The sequence below is a fragment of the Oncorhynchus kisutch genome, linkage group LG8 (assembly GCF_002021735.2).
Source record: "Oncorhynchus kisutch isolate 150728-3 linkage group LG8, Okis_V2, whole genome shotgun sequence".
Taxonomy (NCBI): Eukaryota; Metazoa; Chordata; class Actinopteri; order Salmoniformes; family Salmonidae; genus Oncorhynchus; species Oncorhynchus kisutch.
In genome coordinates this window covers 17,606,691-17,624,280 of record NC_034181.2, presented here as the reverse complement: position 1 = coordinate 17,624,280, position 17,590 = coordinate 17,606,691, and the positions used below count along the sequence as shown (strand labels likewise).

Sequence of the window (17,590 nt, the reverse complement as noted above, 5' to 3'; positions counted from 1 at the left end):
CTTATTTCATCATTGCATTTATTGCTGAAGGTTTGTATAAAGATAATAGCACCTGTACAATATCATATAAACACATCGGCAATCTTAACTGAGGCCTGAGAGGGATGACCTGCAACAACTCATTCTCATTGGCCAGCCTAATAAAGGGGAGGGGCACCACAGGATAGATATACAGCACTAGAGTAGTATGACGTTACCCAGAGACACTAATCTAGGGTGAGTTTAATGTTTTCCCCTCATGGTTAAAGTTAGGATTTGGGGAGCGTAAGCTGATCCCAGATCTATGCCTCAGGTAAATCACTTTTCAGAGCCACAGTACACCGGAGAGCTCTTAGAACAAGAGAAATAACACTGAAAAACCCACAATAACACAATAAAAAAAACACTAGACAAAAACATTCATCTTTATTGTATAGTCTATTATTTACCCAGTATTTTCTTAGAAGCAGAGATGTGAAGTATTTAAAATACTTCTGAGTATTGTGTAATTTGTATTACACTGGACTGAAATACACTCCAATCTGTTTTTAACAAGATCCTTTTGAAAGCTGGCATTTGTATTTTCAAAATATTTTGCTGTTGTTGTTATAGCGGTTCACCGTTGTGGCCCCGTATCACTTTGTATTGGAATCAGAAGTCTGATGGCACTATGGGGTGATAAGAGCATCTGCTAAATTAGCTAAATATAAATGTGTATGTAAAAATGGACAATTGCAAAGCAAGCTGAGTGTTATGTGAATAAGCTCCGCCCCAAAACAAGGTTTGTCTAGAAGGGATACAACTTTTGTCAAAATTGACATTTGTAGAAGGTTTAGGAGAATTTACGCAAGCAGGTTAGGAGAATTAACGTAGCAGGTTAGGAGAATTAGGCTAAACTGTATGCCATCTAGACGTGACCCTGAAACAAGGCCAATAATAATACCTAGTGTGCTTTGCAGTTCATTTTGGTATGTTCATTTTCACATATACATTTACATTTTGGTTATGTAGCAGACACTCTTATCCAGAGTGACATACAGTCAGTGCAAATGAACAACAACATATCACAGTTTTAGCAAGTAAAACATTTCTGCAACCGTTACTGAGAATGTTGTTGCTGTTCGGGCCAGCTAAGTGCTTCTGTATTCTAAAATACAAAATACATGTATTTGAATTAAATACATTTCAAAATTCAAGTATTTTGTGGTTTATTTTGATACATTGATCTTTATGGTACTTTGTTATTGTATTTTGTCATTTTTGCCAATCCCTGCTCAGAAGTGACATGGAAAATGTTGATGACATAATAGTTATCTTATCATTACTCATTTGTTTGGGGGATTAATTAAGTATCAGAAAATACCTAATGTCTTTGTAAATATGAGGCAAGGGGATTGTTGAAAGGGGATTGTAAATACAGTGTTATCGGATGTCATCATCATTTCTGTGGTGGGGGAACGTTGAATAGAAAACGACATGGCAGCCGATTACACAGGTATACATTCTGAGGGACATTCATCAGTATTGGAAAGCAGGTGGGATATTGGAGAGAAGTTGACATAACTCATTCTTTAGAGGCAGCTGGAGGCCTGATACCCTGGAAGAGCTGGGAAGGTGCAAGACTGGCTAAGACAAACTGCACACAGCAGCAGTACACAGTACCATAGCTCCATGAATTTCTGCCCAATGAAGATAACGACAGTTTGTGTGGGTTATTATGATGATGATGGTGAAAAGGCTGCTGTCGGCTGATTGCACTAGAGATGAAATCCACCAATAGGATCGCAGTGTGGAAGCCCTGTACGTGTGCATTTTGTATGAGAGGGGTCCATGTGGTGGGTGTAGTGCGGGTCAGAGTTTACCCTCTACAGGTGACACAGCACTGTTTCTGGATGGACCTGAGGGAGCAGCGACCCAGCAGCTTCAACTTGTCACAGAACCGAGACGACATGCTGTTCTTCCTACACAGCAGACCTATACAACCAATACCAAGGACAGAACAGAACACGGATTTATGTCAACCGCAATAAATAAAAGCATCCAGTGCAACTACAGTTTAGTACCTTGCTTAAGGGCACATCGACACATGTTTCACCTAGCTGGCTTGGGGGTTTAAACGAGCAACCTTTCAGTTACCGGCCTAGCGCTCTTAACGGCTAGGCTACCTGCTGTACTGTATGTCCATCAACAGTATATACAGCTCTGGAAAAATGAAGAGACCACTGCAAAATGATCCGTTTCTCAGGTTTTACTATTTATAGATATGTGTTTGGGTCAAATTAACATTTTGTTTTATTCTATAAGCTACTGACAACATTTCTCCCAAATTCCAAATCAAAAATTGTAATTTAGAGCTTTTGTTCGCAGAAAATGACAACTGGTCATAATAACAAAAAATATGCAGTGTTGTCAGACCTCGAATAATGCAAAGAACAATAATAAAAAATTTAAATTTTCAATCACAGCTTTCATGCGTCTTGGCATGCTCTAAACCCTGAGTGTTTGACGGTAATTAAGTTGTCTGTGGTTTTTCGTTCTCACTGATACATTTTCACTATTATAATTTGCATGACTTATGTTACGGGTCTCGTTACCATCCCCCCTAGACTGTTACGGGTCTCGTTACCATCCCCCCTAGACTGTTACGGGTCTCGTTACCATCCCCCCTAGACTGTTACGGGTCTCGTTACCATCCCCCCTAGACTGTTACGGGTCTCGTTACCATCCCCCCTAGACTGTTACGGGTCTCGTTACCATCCCCCCAGACTGTTACGGGTCTCGTTACCATCCCCCCTAGACTGTTACGGGTCTCGTTACCATCCCCCCTAGACTGTTACGGGTCTCGTTACCATCCCCCCTAGACTGTTACGGGTTTCGTTACCATCCCCCCTAGACTGTTACGGGTCTCGTTACCATCCCCCCTAGACTGTTACGGGTCTCATTACCATCTCCCCTAGACTGTTACGGGTCTCGTTACCATCCCCCCTAGACTGTTACGGGTCTCGTTACCATCCCCCCTAGACTGTTACGGGTCTCGTTACCATCCCCCCTAGACTGTTACGGGTCTCGTTACCATCCCCCCTAGGCTGTTACGGGTTTCGTTACCATCCCCCCTAGACTGTTACGGGTCTCATTACCATCTCCCCTAGACTGTTACGGGTCTCGTTACCATCCCCCCTAGACTGTTACAGGTCTCGTTACCATCTCCCCTAGACTGTTACGGGTCTCGTTACCATCCCCCCTAGACTGTTACGGGTCTCGTTACCATCCCCCCTAGACTGTTACGGGTCTCGTTACCATCCCCCATAGACTGTTACGGGTTTCGTTACCATCCCCCCTAGACTGTTACGGGTCTCATTACCATCTCCCCTAGACTGTTAAGGGTCTCGTTACCATCCCCCTAGACTGTTACGGGTCTCGTTACCATCCCCCCTAGACTGTTACGGGTTTCGTTACCATCCCCCTAGACTGTTACGGGTCTCGTTACCATCCCCCCTAGACTGTTACGGGTCTCGTTACCATCCCCCCTAGACTGTTACAGGTCTCGTTACCATCCCCCTAGACTGTTACGGGTCTCATTACCATCTCCCCTAGACTGTTACGGGTCTCGTTACCATCCCCCCTAGACTGTTACGGGTCTCGTTACCATCCCCCCTAGACTGTTACGGGTCTCGTTACCATCCCCCCTAGACTGTTACGGGTCTCGTTACCATCCCCCCTAGACTGTTACGGGTCTCGTTACCATCCCCCCTAGACTGTTACGGGTCTCGTTACCATCTCCCCTAGACTGTTACGGGTCTCGTTACCATCTCCCCTAGACTGTTACGGGTCTCGTTACCATCTCCCCTAGACTGTTACGGGTCTCGTTACCATCTCCCCTAGACTGCCGGGCCAAAGGGATTCCTAACAGTTAGTCTTACGTGTGTTAGTGGTACCTGTGTTAGTGGTACCTGTGTTACTGGTACCTGTGTTAGTGGTATCTGTGTTAGTGGTACCTGTGTTAGTGGTACCTGTGTTAGTGGTACCTGTGTTACTGGTACCTGTGTTAGTGGTACCTGTGTTAGTGGTATCTGTGTTAGTGGTACCTGTGTTAGTGGTACCTGTGCTAGTGGTACCTGTGTTAGTGGTACCTGTGTTAGTGGTATCTGTGTTAGTGGTACCTGTGTTAGTGGTATCTTTGTTAGTGGTACCTGTGTTAGTGGTATCTGTGTTAGTGGTACTTCTGTGTTAGTGGTACCTGTGTTAGTCGTACCTATGTTTGTCGTACCTGTGTTTGTCTTACCTGTGTTAGTCTTACACTCCTGCAAGTTGCATGTCCTGATTGTGTCAGGCCTGTTGCTCTGGTCACAGAGACTGTTCTCCACAGAGCTAGAGTCCTCAACGACACACGGCACCACGCGATGCTGCATCCCCCCACCACAACTCACAGAGCACTGACACACACAGAAGAAAACAGATATTACTCACACACACTAGTCCCCACTGACACACCGTACCATGCAATGCACACTCTGAACATGTAACAGGTGCAAACTGTAAGTATGTTCCCCTGTGCCATTACCTTCTCCCAGTCCTGCGGGTCCCAGTAGCTGCAGCGCTGCAGGTTGCAGGTCTCTGTGTCGTTTGGTCTCTGGGTGGCGCTACAGCGCTGCGGCTCAGGGCAGTACACCAGCCGCTCCCACAATCCACCACCACAGCTACGAGAACACTGGGGATGAAAGGAGTTTATATTAACCATCATATTGTAATTCATATGAACCAAGCCAGTCAACATGTGATAACGTGTGTGTGTACCTGTCCCCAGGGGGAAGTTCTCCAGGGCTGGCAGGGTTGGGGATGACAGGACAGGGTGCTGGGGGGTCTGGAGGAAAGAGCTTGGCAGTGGAATGGTCTCAGTGGATGTCCCTTCTGCCCATCCACACACTGCACCTCACGCTGCCTCCTTCCCACCACCTCACATCGCTCTGGACACTACGGAGAGAGAGGGTGGGAGAGAATGAGAGAGAGGGTGGGAGGAGAGAGAGAATGAGAGAGAGAGGGTGGGAGGAGAGAGAGAATGAGAGAGAGAGGGTGGGAGAGAGAGGGGGAGAGAATGAGAGAGAGAGGGGGGAGAGAATGAGAGAGAGGGTGGGAGGAGAGAGAAAATGAGAGAGAGGGTGGGAGGAGAGAGAGAATGAGAGAGAGAGGGTGGGAGAGAGAGAGAGAATAAGAGAGAGAGGGTCGGAGAGAGAGAATGAGAGAGAGAGGGTGGGAGAGAGAGAATGAGAGAGAGAGGGTGGGAGGAGAGAGAGAATGAGAGAGGGTGGGAGGGAGGAGAGAAAGAATGAGAGAGAGAGGGTGGGAGAGAGAGAGAATGAGAGAGGGTGGGAGGGAGGAGAGAGAGAATGAGAGAGAGAGGGTGGGAGAGAGAGAATGAGAGAGAGGGGTGGGAGAGAGAGAATGAGAGAGAGAGGGTGGGAGGAGAGAGAGAATGAGAGAGGGTGGGAGGAGAGAGAGAATGAGAGAGGGTGGGAGGGAGGAGAGAGAGAATGAGAGAGATTGGGTGGGAGAGAGAGAATGAGAGAGAGAGGGTGGGAGAGAGAGAATGAGAGAGAGGGGTGGGAGAGAGGGAATGAGAGAGAGAGGGTGGGAGGAGAGAGAGAATGAGAGAGGGTGGGAGGAGAGAGAGAATGAGAGAGGGTGGGAGGGAGGAGAGAGAGAATGAGAGAGATTGGGTGGGAGAGAGAGAATGAGAGAGAGAGGGTGGGAGAGAGATAATGAGAGAGAGAGGGTGGGAGAGAGTGGAGCAAAGAAAAGAGTCCCCTCATCCAGCAGGTCCTGGGGCTGAGTTCACAGACCTGGTCCACTAACACACTGAAGCCTCAGGACCAGAACATCCAATCAATCAGAATAAACCAAATTACAACACTGTCAAAACAAAACATAAGCACAAGCACAAACTAAAATACAGTGCTATCTGGCCCTAAATCGACAGTATACCATGGCAAACTATTTGACCATGGTTATTGATAAAAAATCTTGTGGGTTGGCAACGTGTGAGTTGGCAGATGTGGGTTGGCAGCGCACTACATTGCTGCCTGCCATAAGATGAGGGACAGTGTCTGACAGACCAACCAACCAACCTGTACTATGCTTATTGTTATGGTTCAATGTTGAATAAAGGTTAAATAAATAAATATATAATAAATGTATGGTTATTTTGACCCTTGATTATTGTTGATACTGTTGTCCCATTGATATTATGGATTATTATTATTTTAATTATGTTAATATTGTAAATCTCCAAAGTAAGCTCTGGCAATATGTACATTGTAACATTATGCCAATAAAGCAAATTGAATTGAATTGAGAGAGAGAGAGAGAAAGGTATAGTATAAACAGCTCACCATAAGTGACGTGTTGCTGTCTTGCGTAGTTTACCCAGGATACTGACCTTGCTCCAGTTGCCACTCAGCCAGGTGGCACAGGGGCGCAGGTGGCAGGTGCGAGCTGGTTCCGGTCTCTCCAGGTTGGCACAGTCTGATTCCTGCTGGGAGCTACACAGCACTGGCCTCCACACTGCCCCCAGGCCACATGATGTGGAACACTGACACAGACAACAGGTGAGAAGAGAGAGAGAGGAAGACGGAACGTCAGTAACAGGGTCAAGGGAGATTTGGTTTATTTGATTTCATTCTGATGTAAAACCCTCGTTCATCAAAAGGAAGTATGTTGTAAGTAGGTATAGACGTGTGTCTTCTCCATGACTATACACCGCTATAAGAGGGTTCATTCTTACATTTGGGATTCTAATAAACAAAAGGCATTGTATCTTTATAGGGTCATCATCACTAAGCTCATCAACAGAGGGTTACAGTTTCCTGAACTCACCTCGCTCCAGTTGCCCACCACCCAGAACACATCCATGCTGATTGGCTCCTGGGCGTTCAGGGACCCATAGTCATTGGTGAAGGTCACTACGGTACTTTCTGGTTTCTGCTTCTGACCTTTGCATTTTGAACAAAGGGAGGGTCCTTTAAAACGTGAGGCAGGCTTCTTAGCCAGTGGGACTGGCTTTTTAGAACGGGGGGCAGAGCTGACATTTTCTGGGATCTCATTGGGCTTCTTCAGCTTAATGATCCTCGCAGTGGGGTGGGGGGCATCTGTTGATGGGCTAGTAGAGTAGAGGGCATCTCTAGTGTGGAAAGTGCCTTCTGTTGTGGGGTACAGTGCTTGTTTACTGTGGTAAGGGACTTTGGGTGTACTCCTCACCCCTGCTGTGTGTGCCAGGGGTGTAGGGGTGGTGTGGGGCACTGTGGTTGCCCGTTGGGTGGAAGGGGTGGTTTTGGGGCGAGTGAGGGGGTAGTGGCGGGTGGTCACGGGCCAGCGTCCAGTGCCGGTTTGAGAGGCTGAGGGGGAGGTAGTGCGAAGTACTCTGGTTGCGAGTGGGGTTGTATGTGATGTTGTTTGGACACTTGTGTGCGGTGTAATTGTAGGGTGTAACCTGGTGGTGGTCAGGGTGGCTGGTGATTGTTTGGGAGTCCTGAGAGAGGTTGCTGTGGTAAAAATGTCCAAATCTATATGCCCCTCCTTGCCTGTTGTCATGACGTCCTCCACTACATAGTCATACCCCGGGGTGTACCTCACCCCAGAGTCTGGAAACACAAAACCAGATGTACTCCCCTCCTCCTTTATCTCTTCTTCCTCTTTTTCTCTCATGTCCCTCTCTCTGTTCTCCTCTTCAGGAGGACTGGTCGTAATATAAAACACTTTCTTATCCTCTACACTCCCATTCTTCAACTCATAGCCATCTACGTCGATGATGTCAGAAGCTGTGGAGGATGGTGGAAGGGGCCTGGTGGTAGAGGTGGTGATGGGGGTTGTAGTTCTCTCAGTCACAGTGATGGTTCTGGGTGTAGCGGTGGGGCTGGTGCTTCTGGGATCCCAGGCGTGTGTAACCGGCTGCCTGGTGGGGTGTCTCTTGGGCGGGTAGACACGCCGGTATTTAGGGTGTGGTCCCGGACGTCGTCGGAGGCCTGCGCTTGGGCAGCTCAGCAGGGCACATAGAGACTTGGAGCGAGGCATGGTTTCTATGTCACACTTTCGTTTGGGTGCGGTCAGGCAGGTGACAGTCCGGGAGCGCACGCTACCACCACATGTCACTGGGCACTGAGAGGGAGAAATATTAAATAGGTTATTAACACAACAAGGAGAGAGAGAGAGAGAGACAGAGCAAGAGAGAGAGGTTTACAAAACAGGCAGGATAGGTAAGCTAGAGAGGAGAATGGATAGAGGCATGGACAGAAACACAGGAAGAGACAGGGTGTGAGAGATGGAGAGAATAGAACTGTACCGGGCTCCAGCTGCCCACGGCCCAGTCGGGTCCACAGGGCAGGTCTCTGTTGCAGGGCACCACAGGTTTGGGTTTGAGCAGCTGTTTACAGTCCCCAGGGTGGAGGACTCTCTCCTCCCCTGCCACCGTGCGAACACACATCACTGTGCGCTTCCTCACCCCTCCTGAACCACAGGTGGCAGAGCACTGCTGCCAGCCCCCCACCCACCACCTACCCAGGGGGAGAGGGAACAGAGTGTGAGAGGGAACAGAGTGTGAGAGGGAACAGAGTGTGAGAGGGAACAGAGTGTGAGAGGGAACAGAGTGTGAGAGGGAACAGAGTGGGAGAGGGAACAGAGAGGGAGAGGGAACAGAGTGTGAGAGGGAACAGAGTGTGAGAGGGAACAGAGTGGGAGAGGGAACAGAGTGTGAGAGGGAACAGAGTGTGAGAGGGAACAGAGTGTGAGAGGGAACAGAGTGTGAGAGGGAACAGAGTGGGAGAGGGAACAGAGTGTGAGAGGGAACAGAGTGGGAGAGGGACAAATATGTATTCTGCACATATTATTTTCAGAAGCAAATCAGACTAAAAACAACCGTACTAAAAGTTAGAACAGACAGTAATAACACCAGATACAGCAGTAATAACGTAGTACTACAGTAGAAATAAGACAGGTGTTATAGAGTGGTTGTCTTAGTAATGGGGACACTATGAAACCTGACGGGACAGTCCATGTTCTTGCACTTCCGGTGTCTGTCCTCCGGGCGGCTCTCTGGGTCACACAGAGACTCATCTACCACACCCACCTCCAGCTCAAAACACCTGACAGGCTGCTGCTGCTCACCTGGATGGCACAGAACACAGGGAATGTTTCTGCCTGAATAATCACACTGTAGGCTATAACTCTCAATACTGCTTAACTCTCGGAATTGAAATGCAATCATCATCCATATCATCAGAATCCAAAATCGACAACTCTTAATATCTGACAAGTTAACACAATCCACAACTCTTAATATCTGACAAGTTAACACAATCCACAACTCTTAATATCTGACAAGTTAACACACGGAGTACAAATATTCTACACACGGAGTATGGCCGTCCGACCAAAGCTGAATATGAATTTAAGAGCTTATGGGTAAGGCATATCATTAGTTGTTTAAAAGACAACCACTCACCTAGCCCACATGTGGTGCTGCAGTCTGTCCAGGCCCCATGCCTCCACCTGTACTCCGACTTGATTACCTCATTTCCTGTCTGGCGGCTCTTCTTGATGGTGTACTCGTACTTTATACCTGGGTTCTTCTCCTGGTACAGCAACTGAACAACAGGAAACACACCCAGCTGTTAGTGTGTGTGTATGACATCTGAATCGTCATCTGGCTGGGTCTTTTCCTGTGTTGGGTGTGTATAGTGTATATGGATTATGTGTGTAATTAGATTATGACTGGTTATTTGGTGTGTATAGTTTATATGGTGTGTGTAATTAGATTATGACTGGTTGTTTGGTGTGTGTAGTTTATATGGTGTGTGTAATTAGATTTTGACTGGTTATTAGGTGGGTATAGTTTAAATGGTGTGTGTAATTAGATTTTGACTGGTTATTTGGTGGGTATAGTTTAAATGGTGTGTGTAATTAGATTTTGACTGGTTATTTGGTGGGTATAGTTTAAATGGTGTGTGTACCTGGATCATGACTGGTTGTTTGGTGGGTCCAGAGGAGGTAAGGTTCTCCAGGTTCCCACTGCGTTCATAGTAGAAGGTGGCTCCGCCTGCCTTGTACTCCCCGTTCCATTGGATGATGTACTGGCCATTCAGGAAGTACTCCTCTGACATCTGACCCCGCAGAGCCAGGAAGTTCCCCGCCTCCTCCACTTCCTGGACAACAATGTCACGAGCCCCCTCTGGGATCACTCCCACGTCCACGTAGCCTGGGACAGGAGGATGGAGGAAAAGGGGAATCGGCTGTGTTAGTGCTGGGCTGGAACAAAAGCCTGCAAACCCATGGGTCCCTGGGACCGAAAAACAGAAAGTATTCTTACTCCTTGACTTATTCCACATTTTGTTATTACAGCCTGAATTCAAAATGTATTAAATTGACTATTTTTCACACCCATCTACACACAATACCCCATAATGACAAAGTGAAAACATGTCTTAGAAAGGTTTGCACATTTATTGAAAATGAAATACAGAAATATCTAATTTCCATACAGTAAGTATTTACAATAGATGTTAAAATCACATTTGGTAGCAATTACAGCTGGAAGTATTTCTGGGTAAAAGTCTCTAAAAGCTTTGCACACGTGGATTGCACACTATTTGCAAATATATATATTTTTTACATTCTTCAAGATCTGTCAAGTTGGTTGTTGATCATTTGCAGATAGCCATTTGCAAGTCTTGCCATAGACTATCAAGCTGATTTAAGTTAAAACTGTAACTAGGCCACTCAGGAACATTCAATATCGTCATGGTAAGCAACTTCTGTTTTAGGTTATTGTCCTGCTGAAAGGGGAATTTGTCTCCCAGTGTCTTTTGGAAAGCAGACCGAACCCGGTTTTACTCTAGGATTTTTCCTGTGCTTATCTCTATTCCGACCCTGTCAAGCCGCACCAATGTGTCGGAGGAAACACTGTACAGCTGGCGTCAGAGGTCAGCTTGCAGGCACCCAGACCTCCACAAGGAGTCGCTAGAGCGCAATGGGACAAGGAAATCCAGGCCGGCCAAACCTTCCCCTAACCCGGACAATGCTGGGCCAATTGTGCGCTGCCCCATGGGTCTCCCGGTCACGGCCGGCAGTGACACAGCATGGGATCAAACCCAGGTCTGTAGTGGCGCCTCAAGCACTGTGATGCAGGGCCTTAGACCGCTGCCCCACTCGGGAGGCCCAACTTTACCATGCTTAAAGGGATGTTCAATGTCTGCTTTTTTTCTCTCACCCATCTACCAATAGGTGCCATTATTTGCGATGCATTTGAAAACCTCCCTGGTCTTTGTGGTTGAATCGGTGTTTGAAATGAGGGACCTTACAGATAATTGTATGTGTGGGATACAGAGATGAGGTAGTCATTCAAAAATCATGTTAAACACTATTATTGCACAGAGTGAGTCCATGCAACTTGTAATGTAACTTGTTAAGCAAATTTTCACTCCTGAACTTGTTTAGGCTTCACATAACAAATGGTATGAAATCTTATTGACTGAAGACATTTTAGATTGTCATTGTTAATTAAACAATTTGCAAAATCTTGAAAAACATAATTCCACTTAGAAATGATTGGATGTTAGGCCGATGACAAAAAAAATCTACCTTTAATCAATATAAAATTCAGGCTGTAATACAATGAAATGTGGAAAAAGTCAAGGGGTGGTAATACATTCTGAAGGCATGTAGTCATAAACCTACTCCTGAAATTGTAGCATAGCTAGAAGCAATGAAATGCAAGCAAAGGCATGATGAAGACACTGTAAAACAATCAAAACATAATTCATGGTTGCAGGCCACAACGTGGGAGAGGCCAGAGCACACAGAGAGGCCACCATGGCAGCCAGACTCTCTGTGATGTTTGCTAGAGGGTGTGTGTCTGTTAGGTGACGGGGGTGGGCTAACCCTGTCTCTGTGTGGGGAGGCACTGCTCTGGCTGTGCCTCAGTTTTTTAATAGTGTGTGGATGGGTGGGGGAGGTGTTGTTGTGTGTTTGTTTGTGAGGGTAAGAGAAGGGGCAGCATCGCTTTGGATCTCAGCTCTGCCCTTTGAAGATTCATATAGCTGAGCCGGCCGGTGTCTGGAAATGGGCGGACACACACACACACACACACACACACACACTCACACACGCACGCGCGCGCACACACACACACACACACACACACACACACACACACACACACACACACACACACACACACACACACACACACACACACACACACACACACACACACACACGCACACACACACACACACACACACGCACACACACACACACACAGTGGGTGTCTGGGTGGTAAGGTTGAGATCTGGGTCTGCATTCCAAACAAAAAGCTCACTCCCTTCTCCCAGTCCTGGATGACTTGTCCTATCAGATATAAAGGCACCATGCAGCCGAGTGAAATCAGTCCAACATGGTACTGTAATGGATATTCCTACTACCTGCCACCAGTTCCAAATGGATCCCCATTCTCTCGCCCATGCTACAGAACTTCTGATAGGATTGGATAGCTAGCAGTGGTAATTTACCCCCTGATTGGCTAGGTGGTATTGTGTACCATACTGCTTATATCTGATGCCTGATGCCTCCTTTCATCGACACTATAACTGTCTGGGGGAAGAGTCTATAACTGTCTGGGGCAGAGTCTAGAACTGTCTGGGGTAGGGTCTAGGGGCTATAACTCTCTGGGTTAGAGTCTATGGAATAGAATAGTCTGGGGGTATGGTCTAGGGGCTAGACTTGTCTGGAGGTAGGGTCTAGGGGCTATAACTGTCTAGGGTAGAGTCTAGAACTGTCTGGGGTAGAGTCTAGAACTGTCTGGGGTAGAGTCTAGAACTGTCTAGGGTAGAGTCTAGAATTGTCTGGGGTAGAGTCTAGAACTGTCTGAGGGTAGAGTCTAGAACTTTCTGGGGTAGAATCTAGAACTGTCTGGGGTAGAGTCTAGAACTGTCTGGGGTAGGGTCTAGGGGCTATAACTCTCTGGGTTAGAGTCTATGGAATAGAATAGTCTGGAGGTATGGTCTAGGGGCTAGACTTGTCAGGAGGTAGGGTCTAGGGGCTATAACTCTCTGGGTTAGAGTCTATGGAATAGAATAGTCTGGGGGTATGGTCTAGGGGCTAGACTTGTCTGGAGGTAGGGTCTAGGGGCTATAACTGTCTAGGGTAGAGTCTAGAACTGTCTGGGGTAGAGTCTAGAACTGTCTGGGGTAGAGTCTAGAACTGTCTAGGGTAGAGTCTAGAATTGTCTGGGGTAGAGTCTAGAACTGTCTGAGGGTAGAGTCTAGAACTTTCTGGGGTAGAATCTAGAACTGTCTGGGGTAGAGTCTAGAACTGTCTGGGGTAGGGTCTAGGGGCTATAACTCTCTGGGTTAGAGTCTATGGAATAGAATAGTCTGGAGGTATGGTCTAGGGGCTAGACTTGTCAGGAGGTAGGGTCTAGGGGCTATAACTGTCTAGGGTAGAGTCTAGAACTGTCTGGGGTAGAGTCTAGAACTGTCTGGGGTAGAGTCTAGAACTGTCTGGGGTAGAGTCTAGAACTGTCTGAGGGTAGAGTCTAGAACTGTCTGGGGTAGAATCTAGAACTGTCTGGGGTAGAGTCTAGAACTGTCTGGGGGTAGAGTCTAGAACTGTCTGGGGGTAGAGTCTAGAACTGTGGGGGTAGAGTCTAGAACTGTCTGTGGTAGAGTCTAGAACTGTCTAGGGTAGAGTCTAGAACTGTCTGGGGTAGAGTCTAGAACTGTCTGGGGTAGAGTCTAGAACTGTCTGGGGTAGAGTCTAGAACTGTCTAGCGGTAGAGTCTAGGGGCTAGAACTGTCTGGGGTAGGGTCTAGAGGATAGAACTGTCTGGAGGTAGGGTCTAGGGGCTATAACTCTCTGGGTTAGAGTCTATGGAATAGAATAGTCTGGGGGTAGGGTCTAGGGGCTAGACTTGTCTGGAGGTAGGGTCTAGGGGCTATAACTGTCTAGGGTAGAGTCTAGGGGCTAGAATGGTATGGGGATAGGGTCTAGGGACTAGAATTGTCTGGGGTAAAGTCTAGGGGCTATAATTCTATGGAGTAGGGTCTTGGGACTAGAATTGCCTGGGGTAGGGTCTAGGGGCTATAACTGTCTGGGGGTAGAGCCTAGGGGCTATAACTGTCTGGGGGTAGGGTTTAGGGGCTATAACTATGTTGGGGTAGGGTCTAGGGGCTATAACAGTCTGGGGTAGGGTCTAGGGTCTAGAATGGTCTGGGGTAGGGTCTAGGGGCTATAACTGTCTGGGTGTAGGGTTTAGGGGCTATAACTGTTTGGTGGTATGGTCAGGGGCTATAACAGTCTGGGGTAGGGTCTAGGGTCTAGAATGGTCTGGGGGTAGGGTCTCGGGGCCATTTAAATGTCTGGTGTTAGGGTCTAGGATCTAGAATGGTTTGGGGGTAGGGCCAGGGGCTATAACTGTCTGGGGGTATTGTCTAGGGTCTAAAATGGTCTGGGGCTAGGGTCTAGGGGCTATAACTGTCTGGGGGTAGGGTCTAGGGTCTCAAATGGTCTGGGGCCAGGGTCTAGGGGCTATAACTGTCTGGGGGTACGGTCTAGGGGCTATAACTGTCTGGGGGTAGGGTCTAGGGTCTCAAATGGTCTGGGGCCAGGGTCTAGGGGCTATAACTGTCTGGGGGTACGGTCTAGGGGCTATAACTGTCTGGGGGTAGGGTCTAGGGGCAATAACTGTCTGGAGGTAGGGTCTAGGGGCTATAACTGTCTGGGGGTAGGGTCTAGGGGCAATAACTGTCTGGAGGTAGGGTCTAGGGGCTATAACTGTCTGGGGGTAGGATCTAGGGGTCAGTTGGGGTTTGGGCCCTCCAAAGTGATGATTGGAGTTATATCCCAGATTTGAATGCAATGTATCAATGTGATATGTGAGGAAGAGCTGCTTGGGGATTTCTAGTAAACTACAGTACTTTCCTGTTCTGTACTTTGACAACTGCTGATGTAAAAAGGTCTCTTTCTCTCTGGCTGTGAGGTCGCTGAGTTCACTAGTGGGTCATTCTTGCAAAAACACAGTTGCACTGGAGTCTGACAGTCAGATATAGCAAAGACAGCAAGACATGTAGCTGTGTACACACACACACATACACACACACACACACACACACACACACACACACACACACACACACACACACATTAACACAACAAATATGCGGTCTGCAGCCAAAGACAGCAGGACAAATAGCTGTATACTCCCATATAGAGCGATGCCATGACAACGACATGGGAACAACACAATTACATAATCCTTTAGCCAGTGAGATAAAACATTGTGGGAGATGTTTTGGGGGTTCTGGGAGGAGATGAGACTATAGGAAGATATTTATGGAGGGGAGAGGAGACTCACCGAAGCCATCCCCACCATCAAAAGTCATCTGGACAGTCTCACAGGATGAACCATCGCCCAGACACACTCCACACTGATCCTCTAAAGCATTAGAGTCTATACCATAGTCACAGCCCACCTCCTACAGACACAACACACAGGTCAAAATTAGTTTACACAAACACACACACTCAAATAGAGTCACAGGGCACCCCCATAACCAACATAAGGTAAATATACAAGATAATCAGATCAGAGACACACAGAGATACACAGAGACACACAGAGACACACAGAGATACACAGAGACACACAGAGATAGACAGAGACACGAAGAGATAGACAGAGACACACAGAGATACACAGAGACACACAGAGATACACAGAGACACACAGAGATACACAGAGACACACAGAGATACACAGAGACACACAGAGATACACAGAGACACAGATAGACAGAGATAGACAGAGGAGAAAACAAACAGATTCCCTCTCTATATCTTCACTCTAACAGGCAGAGCTTATATCTTAGATTCATCTTAGGCCACATGCTCTCTCCTCGCAGAGACATTACTAATAATGACTTTCCACCTGCCTCCCTCCCTCCCTCCCCCTTCTCTCTCTCTCTCTCTCTCTCTCTACCTCCCTCCCTCCCTCCCCCTCCCCTCTCTCTCTCTCTCTCTCTCTCTCTCTCTCTCTCTCTCTCTCTGTCTCTCTCTCTACCTCCCTCCCCCTCCTCTCTCTCTCTCTCTCTCTCTCTCTCTCTCTCTCTCTCTCTCTCTCTCTCTCTCTCCCTACCTCCCTCCCTCCCTCTCCCTCCACCCTCCCTCCCACTCCCTCCTCTCTTTCTTTCTCTCTCTCTCTCTCTCTCTCTCTCTACCTCCCTCCCTCCCCCTCCACCCTCCCTCCCTCCCACCCCCTCCTCTCTCTCTCTCTCTCTCTCTCTCTCTACCTTGCACACTCCATTGACACAGATGCTTCTGGAGTTGTTGTTCATGAAGCAGGGAGTTCCGTCTGTCACAGCATCCAGCATTTTCTCAGAGAAATGTTCACGCACTGGACGACAGTGAAGCTCGCACGGACTCGCTGGGAACCCAGGGAAGAGATGGAACCAGAGATGGAGGGGGGATGAGAGTGGGAGAGGGTCAATAAATTAGGGGACACCAGTACAAATATTGAAAAGTGTAATTTCCTATAGATTTTTGGAGAAGTATAAGAAATGTATATATGTGTATGTATGTGCTGCCCCCTTCTGCTAAAGATACATAACCACACCTCCTGGAATGATGAGGCGTGTGCATGTATGTGGAACAGAACCAGGACCTCTACACCAGGCGGTGTCAGAGGGAGGCCCTGAAAATTGTCAAAGACAGCCAGCCACCCCAGTCATAGAATGTTATCTCTACTACCGCATGGCAAGCGGTACCGGAGTGCCAAGTCTAGGTCAAAAAGTATTCTCAACAGTTTTTACCCCCAAGCCATAACACTCCTGAACAGGTAACCAAATGGTTACCCGGACTTTTACGCTGCTGCTACTCTGTTTATCTTATATGCATAGTCACTTTAACTATACATTCATGTACATACTACCTCAATTGGCCCGACCAACCAGTGCTCCCGCACATTGGCTAACCTGGCTATCTGCATTGTGTCCCACCACCTGCCAACCCCTCTTTTATGCTACTGTTACTCTCTGTTCATCATATATACATAGTCACTTTAACCATATCTGCATGTACATACTACCTCAATCAGCCCAACTAACCAGTGTTTGTATATAGCCTCGCTACTATTATTTTCAAATGTCTTTTTACTGTTGTTTTATTTCTCTACCTACACACACACACACACACACACGTAACCTTTTTTTTCTCACCAGCCTGTAAGTAAGCATTTCACTGTAAGGTTTACATCTGTTGTATTCGGCGCACGTGACAAATAAATGTTGATTTGATTTGAATCAATGGAATGGCATCGATCACATCAAACACATGGTTTCCATGGTTTCCATGGTTTCCATGTGTTTGAAACCATTCCATTCACTCCATTCCAGCCATTATCATGAGCCGTCCTCCCCTCAGCAGCCTCCTGTGCCGTCTCGGTGTGTTCACTGTGGTATGTGTGTGTATGTGTGGATTTGTGTGCGTGTGATTTTGGCTCTTACATGGGCTGGCCACAGGGACCCATTCGTACAGTTCGTTCTGGTAGGGTACCGTGTCAAATTCACTACAC

At 47.4% G+C, this 17,590-nt stretch overlaps 1 protein-coding gene across 1 annotated transcript in view; it reads right to left on the bottom strand.

Annotated features, from left to right (window-relative positions):
* adamts12 (ADAM metallopeptidase with thrombospondin type 1 motif, 12) overlaps positions 1-17,590 on the bottom strand; it is a 41,194-nt gene continuing 23,604 nt past the window's right edge. The window contains exons 13-25 of the mRNA XM_031829738.1: positions 17,523-17,590; positions 16,311-16,444; positions 15,377-15,497; positions 9,978-10,222; positions 9,470-9,611; positions 9,006-9,132; positions 8,312-8,522; positions 6,850-8,127; positions 6,413-6,565; positions 4,774-4,950; positions 4,541-4,687; positions 4,262-4,412; positions 1-1,953 (exon numbers count right to left, since the gene is read on the bottom strand). The exon at positions 17,523-17,590 is cut by the window's right edge and continues 102 nt beyond it. Of these exons, the coding sequence (XP_031685598.1) occupies positions 1,838-1,953; positions 4,262-4,412; positions 4,541-4,687; positions 4,774-4,950; positions 6,413-6,565; positions 6,850-8,127; positions 8,312-8,522; positions 9,006-9,132; positions 9,470-9,611; positions 9,978-10,222; positions 15,377-15,497; positions 16,311-16,444; positions 17,523-17,590 (3,070 nt within the window). The 3' untranslated portion in view covers positions 1-1,837. The remainder of the gene's footprint in view (positions 1,954-4,261; positions 4,413-4,540; positions 4,688-4,773; positions 4,951-6,412; positions 6,566-6,849; positions 8,128-8,311; positions 8,523-9,005; positions 9,133-9,469; positions 9,612-9,977; positions 10,223-15,376; positions 15,498-16,310; positions 16,445-17,522) is intronic.